Raw genomic sequence first — 12626 nt, forward strand, 5'->3', positions numbered from 1 at the left:
TCTCCATACAAATACGGGTTTATAAAATATCTAGTCTATGTATTGGAAGAACCTAATTGGTTGAAAACGAAATAAAACCTTTGAATTTATAGGAGATCCTTCTTAAAAATTTGAAATTCCAGCTCCGATGTGTTGTATCACGTTCAGTATAAGAAAAACCAAATATAATCAATATAAGCATACTAACATAATAAATAAAAAGTTAATCATAATAACAATGATTGAAATGCAATACTCCCCTAAATAAAGATGAACAAACTCTTTTTAGCGCAGCGTCAAGAGCGTGCTAATAATGTGTTATAAGCCTATTTAATTGAAGAACTATAGAGAGATTGGAAGAGAGGGTGTGGCGAGAAGTAGAAAGAATTGAGTGAATTCTGATGTGTGATTGCTCATCTCATTGTGCCTTTATTTAAGTAAGATAAGTGTTCCTCTTTAAGTATTACAATACAATTAGAAAACTATCTAAAAGAGACTCATTTTTACCTTTCACACTCATCTCGATTTTCAGTCGTCAGATCAAATGAATTGAAGAAGATCAATTGACAAAAATTAACAAAGATGTGTAGAAAGTAAAAATAGGTGTATAAATAACATTACACATTGGTAGAATATGGTAAAGATTTGTATCCACTTTGTTATATTTTTAATTTTGCTAATAGCTTGCCTTTGTCGTAACCAAGGTATAAAATATCGATGATATCGGAAATATCGGTAGTCCAAAAATACGGAAATTTCGATGGATATATCGGGATATTATCAATATCGATAAAAATTGAATAAAAACCACGGAAATTGTAAGAAAAACTTGGAAATTTTTATTGAAACTTTGCAGGATGTTTATTTAGTCAATTATCTATTAGTTTATCACAAAAAATTGGAAGGAAATACATTGCATGATAGATATAACTGATTTAAGTTGATTATATAGCGAGTTGGCAAACATTGTGAGTGTAGAAAATATGTAGTAATTAATGAAAGAAGTTTAAACATACCATAATCATTTATATATAATGAATTAGTACAATATTTTACACTTTATACATTGCATGGTAAGATACATGAGTGACTTAGCAAAGTCTAAAATATCGATGATATCAGAAATATCGGTAGTCCAAAAAAATATCGATAGTCTAAAAACATGAAAATTTCGATGAAAATATCGGGATATTATGGATATTTTAGACCATGGTCGTAACTCAAGTTTTGAAAAAGCTTGAGCGAGATTTAAGGTAGAACAAATTATGTTGTCGGTTGCATGGTGAGGTTTATGGGACCCATTACAGGATAAGATGCCGCTTACGACTCACATATTGTAGGACCCACATTAATGGACAATATTTTGACCCATGACGAAACATTTCTCTCTCTCTCTCTGACAAAGTGAAAGTCTTTTATTTTTTAGAAATAAGACCAATATTAAATTATTGTTTAGCATTTATATTAACACTAGTACTTTGACTTATAAATTATAGTTAAAAAACCATATATCTTTGATAATATTCTTTAACTAGATATTTTGCATAGTGTGATATTAGGAAGGCGATTTATTTAAACTATATTTTGTAAATCGTATAATGTGGTTGTTGATGATTAAATTATTACTGAAGTGTTGATTAACATGCATTTTTTTATTGGTGAAATATCACATAATTTGCAAATATGATCTAAAATGTTGGTTTACCTGTTATTACTATTTTGTTGTGATATAATTTTTTTGATTGTCTAACAGGAGAAAATTATTCATGTATTTTCTCTTTTTAGTTGTTAAGGTTTTGAATAGACCAAAATGAAGACTGGAAAAGCTTCAACTTAATGGGGTCCGAGAGAGGTTGTACAAATCGTTTTTGTTACTTGCTTGCACATGATATGCAAATATAATAAAGAAAATTTTATTTTATTTAAACATAAACATAACCTTAAAAAGGTTAAGCTTTATTAAGAAAGAAAACAAGAGACAAGGGCAAGTCCATTGATAGATATCTTGATTTCCTAATTAACTAGCATAATAGCATATACTAAGTCCTCATAGAATTCGTTCGCTAAAATCTCCTCCACACCAGCACTAGTGAGCTCTCTAGATCTCTCCACTAGTGCCACCCAGTCAGTCCTGATCAACACAATCACCATCACAACAAAGCAAACCATCTGGGCAGCTAGAAGGCCTAACCATAGGCCCAACAAGCCTAAATGCATCACAAACGCCATTAAAAGTGCCATAGGTAACCCAACAACATAGAAAGCACCAAAATTGATAATCGCACCCAACATTGGCCTCGCACTACCTTTCAACACACCACAAACAGTGGTTTGAGGGCAGTTCCCAAGCTCACACAACCCTACCACAGGCAACACAGAAGCAGTCAGTGATATAACCGCTCGATCAGCCGTGAAAATTTCCCCCCAAACATTCTGCATTGTGAGCAAGAAAGTGGATGTTATAAGCCCTGTGAGAATGGAAAAATACAATGCAATAAACGATGATTGCTTAGCTTGTTTTGGATAGTTGGCGCCTATCTCATTCCCCACCCGAGTCGACACAGCTTGACTTAACGCATAGGGGAATTGGTAGACCAACGCGGTGGCCTGAATTATAATTCCCATGGTAGACATAGCTTCAGCTGCATTACTGAGAAACCCTGATAGGATTATCATAATCTCATACCACCACCACTCTAAGCACACAGAAACACAACTTGGGACTGCTTGACATATAATTTGGCTCCAGCCATTGAAGCAACATCGGATGGACCACCATTGCCGTGTGTTTGTGCTGATATTTGAAACACACAAGTATAGAATAAGAGTTATGAGACAGCTCATGTCGGTTAAGGTTCCAGCAAGGGCAACACCCCGAATGCCTAAGCCAAAATGCCATGCAAGGATATAGCTGGCAGGGGCATGAATCACAAGGGCCACTGCAGCACTAAGCATTAAAGGGAATGTGATGCTTTGGGTTCTAAGGTGGATTCTGAGGGGATTTATGATGGATTGGAAAAATAAAGTTGGGATAGAGAAGGTGAGGTAGGTTGTGGCTGTGGATGAGATTGTTGGGTTTTGGCCCGAAAAGATAAGTAACGGCTCACAATTGAACCACAAGATGGAAATGGGGATAGAAGTGAAGATGAGGATGGTGATGGTGCGTTGGAAGATGTGAGTCATGAGAGGCCATTGTTGGGCTCCAAATGCCTGTGATGAGATCCCTTCCATGCCTGAAGCGAGGCCGGCAAGAACCGAGTAACCGCTAATGTTGGCCACACTAATGGCTAGGCTCCCTCCTGCTAATTCCCCCTTTCCCGATTTTCCCAAAAATAACATTGAAATCGCTAATTTTGCATACACCATGAGGCCTGTCAAAATCATTGGCAGAGCTATGTTGTATAGCTGCTTGATCTCTTCAAGAACCTATTCAAATCAATTAAACAAAAAATAATGAATATAATTCAGACGCACAAAAAAAAAAAAACATACATGCAAATATGGTACGAAAAAAACAAAAACGTTTCATAAAACTTACCGTTGAAGAAATGGTGGATGGCCAATGCTGAGAATCTTGTCCATCTTCTTCATCGTCATTAATGGGGTGGTCGAATAGCTTGGACAAAAGCAGAAAATATATATGTGAGGTAGCTTCACCAATCTTGTTACACCTCATCTCAAATTGGCTAAACAAGATTGAAATTTTTGTGTAGATCTCAATGACTAAATTGATGAAATGGAGCGGGACTCAAATTAAGGAGAGAAAGATGGTTTATTTTCCTAGCACTTAGAAATCTTTATACAATTGTCTCTCTACAATGGCAGTAACAAATAGATTGGACAAACATGTAGGCATGGCTTTTCATTGTAAGTGATCGGTTTTGTCTTTGTCTTGAAGAGTTAGTTAGGGTTTGCTAGTGAGGGATTGACGAGTGTGAGGAAGATAAGAAAAGGGGAAGAGGTGGCCATGCGAGTGGTTTGTCATTTTATATGAGGGTTTTGTCTCTGGATTTCTCACAAGGCTGAAAGCCAATCTTGCTTTACATCAGATTTGACACTTTAACGATGGTGACAAACTGGCAGTCTCTCCGAATGCCAAAAATTCATGAATCTACGTAACTCTGAGAATGAGATAAAAGTGAGGATTAGAGTACTAGGACAAATTAACACCTTTTTAATTTAGACCAAATGCGTTAAAAGTTGTTAACTCATTGGGTCAAACTAAATAAATTATAAAGTAAGGAAAAACTTTGATGTTTTTACCATTGGGTCAAACAAAATAAGTTTTGTGTCTAGAAATTTTTTTTTTCCGTTGGCCAATAAATGTCATATATTTGAAACCAATAAATCATAGACATAATGTTTCCAAATCAATACCTAATGTCAAATTTGAAAATCCTTTCTTATTTGACATAATTTGATTACTTAAAAATTCATATTCATGTATGTAAATTCAAATGATGAAATCAATGACTTAATATTTTATCATTGTTCTCTTAAACATAAAATGTATGAGTTTTTCATTTAAATTATAAATGTATTATTTAAAATTGTAGGTTTTCATATTTTAAAAGATTCGTTTTTAAGTGGTCACGAGTTCTTGTTTGTTTTGTGATAAGGAGCCATAATGAGTTTTCTCAATACAATTGTTTTATTCGAGTCACCCCAATTTAAAAGAGCAACAACCATGATACATAGTTAATTAAAACAATGAGCAAGTCTCATTCTGATTGTAGAAATGGTTTGGCAACAATTAATCTTGTATGACAAAAAGAGACGTGGTCAACACTACACTTAATAAATGTTATGCACATGGAAATATCATTCTTAAAAAGAAATGTTTGCACCTGTAAAAGTGATAATGTTCGAATACTTTTTTGCTGTTGTTATATATATTTTCGCGTGATTATTACTTTACTACTCTAAAATATTGTGGTTTTCAAACTTTTATACATCAAGTTTGTTTTTTCATCCAAGTATCATGCCTAAAGTTATGTTTTTTTTTTTTTTCCAGATTCATACTTCCGTTACGTTAATCGTTAGTTACTCCGTTGAAACATGGCGTGCCTCCCATGTGAATGATAACTGTATATCCATGTGTCACTGTGGCTGACACACCCCGACCGAAGTTGAGACGTGTTGGCCGTCATGTGAGCGTGACGTAGCTTTGTGCGCAAAGCGGAAGTGATAAAGAGTAAGGAAATACGAACAATTACAACCAAGCAACTAGCAATCCCAGTTAAGAAAGGATGCTAGTGAGAGTCTAAGTGTATAAATACACTTTCAGAGCAATAAGAAAGTCTAGTTGCAGTCAAGTAGGACAATTACTAAGATACAACACCCAAAGGTGAATCCTACTTTTTCGGATTCTGTCAGAACGCGGTTGGATTCCTTGTGGCCACCAAACTCTACTACCTAAAACCTGGAGGGGCGAAAAACAAAGTTGAGTGGGTATGAAAACCTTATTTTCCTTTGAATATACTAACCCCTCGCCGTAAAACAAGTATATAGATACTTTCCCAGAAAATAGAATACATAAATATGAATATATCTCAAATCATGCTTAATAAATCAAGATTCATATTTGTATATATATATATGCCATGTGTATGCCATGCCCAATAACATACAAATACCAAAAGTAAGCAAGGTGATGCAATTCACAATAACCATCTGCTAGCCGAAGTCACCTGACGTGATCTATACGGCGGAAATCTAGAGCTCATCTTAATCACAGCATCAATCTCATATCTCATCATATAAATCATCATGTATATACGTCACATATCTCATCATGTATATCATAACTGCACACGAGTCAGAACCACCTCATGTGGTCTGACCGACAAGATTGGGTGTAAAATAATAGTACGCTCTAGTGCTACGATCACGTGAAAACTATGCGATAACTCGCGGGTCACCTACGAGTCGGAACCACCTATAATGGTCTATTTGACAAGATTGTGCACCTAACTTGGATCTAAGATGAGCGTGTGGTGCGGGAAGTGAACATCACGTGAAGGACTATGCCCCTAACTCTGGGCGGAAGCACTAACACCGTGGTGCAGATTAATGAGCTCTAATATACATCTCAACATCATCATCATCATCATCATATCTCATAACCATTACTAGCATAATGTACTCACCTGTAGCTTACCTGGGCCTCCACAGCACCATGCAACAATATGCATAATTATGATAATGCATATACTAAAATATGAGGCATATATGACATGGCATTTAAATCACATTTCCTTTAAATACGTTTTCTGGGAAAAACGTCAAGTAGATATATATATATGTATATACTAAAAATAATTGCCCACTCATAGATATGCAGCTGGGTCGTAACCCCCATGCCTAGCCTGGCTACGCTCGTCCTCCAGATAGGTCTCGCCTATAGGAGAAGTACTGAAATAACGTTATTTCAATGCACATATACCAAACTATGTAATAACTTTTCATACATAGCTCAAATTGGGTATATGAATATACCACAGTGACCTACACAACCTCAGGATCATCCCCATATTTTCCAAATAATTTTTCAAGCTCCCACGCGCTACCACGCGCCGGCAAGGGCACGACCCTACGCGCCCCCACACACGGCCACTTGACAGGCATACTAATGACGTCAGTTAACGCCGTCAGGAATATTCTGGGGAATATTCCGTCAAATCCCAACGGTAACAATTAAAAGTAACTAACGGCGTCAGAATATTCCGTCAGACTTAACGGAATATTCCGTCGTCTTCAACCTTTGGACTCCGGCGAGTCACCGATCACCGGAAAACCGGGAAATCTTCTAATCCTTATATCTTCGTCATTTCTCAACTAAATTTAATGAAATTTGTACCCAAACGAAGCTTACAACATTTAGAATAAAATCATACCAATTTCAAGCTCCCAAAATCACTGGATCTCGCCTGAGAATCCTCGAACTTTTGGCCAAAACTTTAAACTTGCATATCTCGATATCCTGACGTCCAAAAACCTCCAACGAAGTACTCCGAGCTTCGTAAGGATCTCCTTAAGCTCACTGTGAGCTTGAAATTTCCAAAAACACAAGATTTAACATTTGCATGAACAGTGTTCAAATCGGAGGTTCTTGGTTCACGAGGTTTTCGAAGGTTTTCATACCTGAAACTGGTATGGATGAGCTCGTGGTGAGGAAATGAAGAGAATGCAACTAAGCACGATCTTTATCTGTGCATGAATGGGTGAATTTGGTGTTCGTCCGTACAAAGAAGGAGGAAAAAGAGAGAGTGTGAGTCTGAGAGAGAGTATGGGAGTGAGAGAGAGAAAGTGGTACTTTTGTGTGTGTGTGTGTGTGTGTGTGGTTTACAAACAACCAACCAAGCACCACCAATTTCCTTTAGTTCCAATTGGTCCAAAAAACTTAGGAATTAAACATTTTAGACCATTTCCAATAGCATGCATATGTGAATTTTGGTTGAATCAAGTGGCATTTTTGGGACATGTCATTTCTACTCAAGGCATTCAAGTGGATTCTCAGAAAGTGGCAGCTGTGGAGAATTGGGAGCAAAGAATTCTACGCACTACCTTTATTTATAGTAATAAGGGAGAAAAGAATTCTCCTCTTACAAGGAATACAAGTTTATTTATAGTAATAAGGGAGAAAATAATTCTCCTCCTCCAAGGAATACAAGTTCTAATAGGGAAGAATAACTAGTATCAAATCTAATTTAGGATTTACACAATCACACTTAAAAATAATGTTTATAACAAATAACAGTTTATATCTATAATGGCTAAAGACCTATCCCAAATGGGGATCCTCTCCGGATCCTCTTTGTGAGGATCCCGAGAATCCTCCAATCGTATCTGTTCATCGTACATCGTGCGGTCAGAAATCGTTGTAATTTTTTTATATTTAAAATTGAATATAAACAGTACGTAACGAAAACCAACCGCATGATATATGATAAACGAACACGATTGAAGGATCCCTGAAATCCTCACAAAAAGGATCTGGAGATCATGCTCATTCACCTATCCCAATCTAAATTTATACTTGTAGAAAATTCACAAAAGATGAGCTTTTAAATGATATATTTGCTCAAAATGTGGCGGATGGCCATACTTGATTACTTTGGGCTTGGGCTAGCCCAAGTAGGATTTATGTATGCAATAACAGTTTATATCGATAATGGCTCATCTACCCTCTATTTGTTTTTTTAATGAAGCAACACTTGGTTTCGTGTGTATACACAAACACACACACATATATTTTAAAATAATTACTATTATGGAGAGGATGAAGAATTTGAAACTATTATAATAATTTAAAGGAGGGCGAGTTTCAAACCTGAAACATTTGGGTAGAAACTCAAAACCCTACCTACGAGGATATTGAACATATGCAAAATAAAGGGGTGTTGCCATAATCGAACTCATGAGCTATCACATAAATGATTAAAATGAAGAAAAAAAGGTTGTAAGATAAGGAGGCCATATAGCATATTATTATTTTGATGAAGTGCAAAAAGCACACAGGTGGGTTCTGACAATTTGTTGCAAGTGTTGGAGAACGGAAGGTTAATCGACAACGAGGGTTACACAATAGACCTTGAGAATACAGTGATTATTTTGACTTCAAACTTCGGAGCGAAACATCTCCTTTTTGGTTTAAAGGGCAATGTTGATGAAAATGATGGAAGATGTGAAAGAGCACTTTCAGTGTGGAGTTTGTATTTCCTTAGAGGTGGTTGATGCTGCATATAATTATGTGCTGAAGCAGAGAATCAAGTGAGTAGTACCACAACAAAATCTTTGTTTTATTGTGTGGTTCTTACTTTACTCATGCATAAAATAATACTTACTATTTTCCAGAATTTTTGGGGTTGGAATATGAATTGAGAAAAACATGGTCACCAAGTTAGCACTAATCTCGTGAAACAAGAGATAGTTAGAAGTCATATTCTCTTATATATGCCGAGCACGAAGGAAGTGAATTGTTATACTAGGTTGAGAAGAATAATGTCTCTGAATGGGTGTTGGTAAAACAATAGGCCCAATAAGCTTAAATGCATAGCCCAACAAGGAAGCAAATTGTTGTACCATATAGGCTGCAAGAAGTCCCAGCCATGGGCCCAACAAGCTGAAATGCATCATTAACGCCATCAAAAGTGCCACAGGCAACATAACCAAAATTGATAGTATCATCCAAAATTAGCCTTGCACTTCCTATCAACCAGTGTTCAAAATATCTATGAAATTGTCGATATTTTTTGTTGAAATATCTGGAAAAAAAAGATTGATATGGAAATAAGGTGAAATGTGAACTTCATCCTATATAAGTGAGATATAGGAAATCAATGAATATCAAAGATATTTACTGATTCACTACAGAAATTTTTCTCAAAAGAGTTTCAAAAGTTAAAAATTTCTCAAAAGAGTTTCAAAAGTTCGAAACATTCTACATTTTGACCAAGAAAGTGGTTGTTATAAGTCCTATGAGAGTGGAACAATACAATGCAATAAATGATGATTGCTTAGCTTGTTTTGGATAGTTGGTGCCTATCTCATTCCCCACGTGTGTCGACACAGCTTGACTCAATGCGTAGGGAGAATTGGTAAACCAATGCGGTGGTTTGAATTACAATTCTCGTGGTAGACATAGCTTCAACTACATTACTGAAAAGTCCTGATATGATAATCATACTATCTTACCACAACCACTCCAAGCACACCAAAACACAACTGGGGACCACTTGGCATATAATTTGGTTCCAATATTTAAAATAATATCAGATGGACCACCATTGCCATGTGTTTGTGTTGATGTTTGAAACACACAAGTAGAGAATAACAGGTATGAGAATGTTCGTGACGGTTAAGGTTCCAGCAAGGGAAACACCTAAATGCCTAAGCCAAAATGCCATGCTAGGATATAGTAGGTAAATGCGTGGATCACAAGGGCCACTGCAATACTAAGCATAAAAATGAAGGTGATGTGTTGGGTTCTAAGTTGGATTTTGAGAGGATTTATGATAGATTTGAAATATAGAATAGAGATAGAGAATGTAAGGTAAGTTATGGCTATGGATGCAATTATTGGATTGCGGCCTGAAAACATAAGTAAGGGCTTACAATTAAACCACATAATGGAGATGGGGATATAGGTGAGGATGGGTAAGGTGATATTGCGTTGGATGATATGACACATGAGGGGCTATTGTTAGGCTTCAAAGGCTTGTGATGAGATCCCTTCTATGCTTAAAGTAAGGCCAATGAAAACCCAGTAGCCAATAATGTTGGCCACACAATTGACTTGGCTCCCACCTACTAATTCCAATTTTCCTTATATTTCCAAAAATAACATTGAAATAGCCACTTTTGCATATACCATAAGGCATGTCAAGATCATTGGCAGAATTATGTTGTATAGCTACTTGATCTCTTAAAGAGCCTGTTTGTTTGTACCATACTCGATCAATCCTGAAACTACCGAGCACCGATCAACGTCATACCTTCAAGGACCCATCGAGGGATTCATGTTGAGGCACCCATGTCGAAGCACAAAGAGTTTCCCTCCAACCAGGAGGCCAATCACAACATGACACGTCAACGTTAGAATAAATCTCATAGAGTCCCACATCAACTGCGGACAAAAGCTGAAAACTCACCTCAATTATAAAAAGAGACAATTCTCCTACAATTAATCCCTAATGTCTTTATTGTACTTAAACTAGTCATTAGAACCCACTAATGATAATTATGCTTAAACATATGTATTTTTGTAAACCCTTCACTATTAATGAGAACTCCTATACTCCATTGACGTAGCCAGACTTAGGGCGAACCACGTACATCTTTTATTTGCTTCCCTATCTATATCTCTTTACACATCATCATCACTAGGTGACCGGAGCAACTGAGCGAAAATCACAAACTTGATACTATATGTTGTTCTAAAGTCTTCACTGATTTTGTGCATCAACACTGTTCAAATCAATTCAAAAAAATATAATGAATTGAATTCAAATGCACAAAACAAAACATACCTGCAAATGGTATGAAAAAGAACAAAAGGGTTGGAGTTGTAAAACTTACCATTAAAGAAATGGTGGATGGTCGATGCTGAGAATCTTGTTCATCCTCTTCACCATCCTTGATAGGATGGTTGAATAGTTTGGACAAAAAGAAAATATAAATGTGAGGTGGCTTCACCAATTTTGTTATACCTCTTCTTAGTGAAAGAGGATTGAAATTTTGTGTAGATCCAATAAATAAGTCAATAAAAAATAGATTGGACAAACATATATGCAAGGTTTTTCACTATAATTGATCAGTAATTTTTTTTCTAGTATAGAATTTCTATAAGTTTTATTTTTGTCTTGAGGAGTTAGTTAGGGTTTACTAGTGAGGAATTGACGAGTGTGAGGAAGATACAAAAAGGCAAAGAGGTGGCCATGCGGGTGGTTTGTCATTTACTATTTGGGGTCCGTCTTTGAATTTCTCACAATACTAAAAGCCAATCCAACTTTACATCTGAATTGACACTCTAACGTTGGTGGCAAACTGGCAATCTCTTCAAATGCCAAAAATTCATGAATTCACATAACTTTGAGAGTGACATAAAGATGAAGATTAGAAAACTAGGACAAATTCACACCTTTTAATTAGAAAAAACGTATTATAAGTTGAGTTAACTCATAGGGTCGAGCTAAATAAAATAAGAAAAAAGAAAAAACTTTGATATTTTGACTTTTCTATATCTGGAGATTTTTTCTGTTTATGAATAAGTATCATATATTTGAATCCATAGTATTATATAATGATATTATGAGAGATATAGAATTTTCCAAATCATTATCTAATATCAAATTTGAAAATCCTTTCTTGTTTGACATAATTTGGTTACATAATATTTCATATTCATGTATGTAAATTCAAATGATGAAATCAATAACTTAGAGAGTTGTTAGACCCATCTCACAACCCTATTTCTTAACCCTATCTTGTATTCTCACGCCTCATAAAAAATAAAAATAAAAACACTATTTTCCATCCACCAATATTCCTAAAATGTCCTTGCATCAATTTAACTATTCTTTAAAAATTAAAAATAAGAACAAAAAATAAGAAAATCACTCCACACAACCTCCACACGATCTTAACACAACTTGACAACAACCTCATTTCTATTGTGAGTTGTGAACCCACCCCTGAACACATTCTATTGCTGACAACATTGACGCCACATTGTGCCTCGTGTGGACATCTCGAAATTGGTCTACTCTGCAAAAAAGGAGAAATAGTTAGACAGGTCTTATAAGAGGGAACGAGCAGCTCACATATTTGCATATAACAAGGCAAGCTACAAAAAATCTATAATTAATCTTATTAGCTAATTGTAACTACCATACAATGCAATCATCCTTCTTGTGCTTGAATAAATATCAACTCCTCGGAAGACATGATCAGAACGCAAGAATTGTAACAGTTGCCTGACTTTGGATGACATATACGTTCGCATTAACTAAATAAGAAGATGAAAACCACTTTAACTAGAGTAAATTCTCAAGAACAAAAATTATTAGTAATGTTCATCTGTGATTTGAATGTAGGAAAACTTTTACTCAACCTCATCATGGTTTTCGAATTATTAGAGGCTTTTA

The 12626-nt window shown here is 35.7% G+C and overlaps 1 protein-coding gene across 1 annotated transcript; it reads right to left on the minus strand.

Moving 5' to 3' along the window:
• Window positions 1-1784: 1784 nt before the first annotated feature.
• On the minus strand, window positions 1785-3784 carry LOC103401368 (protein DETOXIFICATION 49-like). The gene is made up of 2 exons (XM_008340083.4): window positions 3518-3784; window positions 1785-3405 (listed from the first exon to the last, which is right to left on the minus strand). Exons 1-2 carry the CDS (start codon window positions 3653-3655, stop codon window positions 1993-1995), a joined length of 1551 nt encoding a protein of 516 aa, XP_008338305.3. The 5' UTR covers window positions 3656-3784; the 3' UTR covers window positions 1785-1992.
• Window positions 3785-12626: the final 8842 nt, after the last annotated feature.

The sequence above is a fragment of the Malus domestica genome, chromosome 15 (genome assembly GCF_042453785.1).
Source record: "Malus domestica chromosome 15, GDT2T_hap1".
NCBI lineage: Eukaryota > Viridiplantae > Streptophyta > Magnoliopsida > Rosales > Rosaceae > Malus > Malus domestica.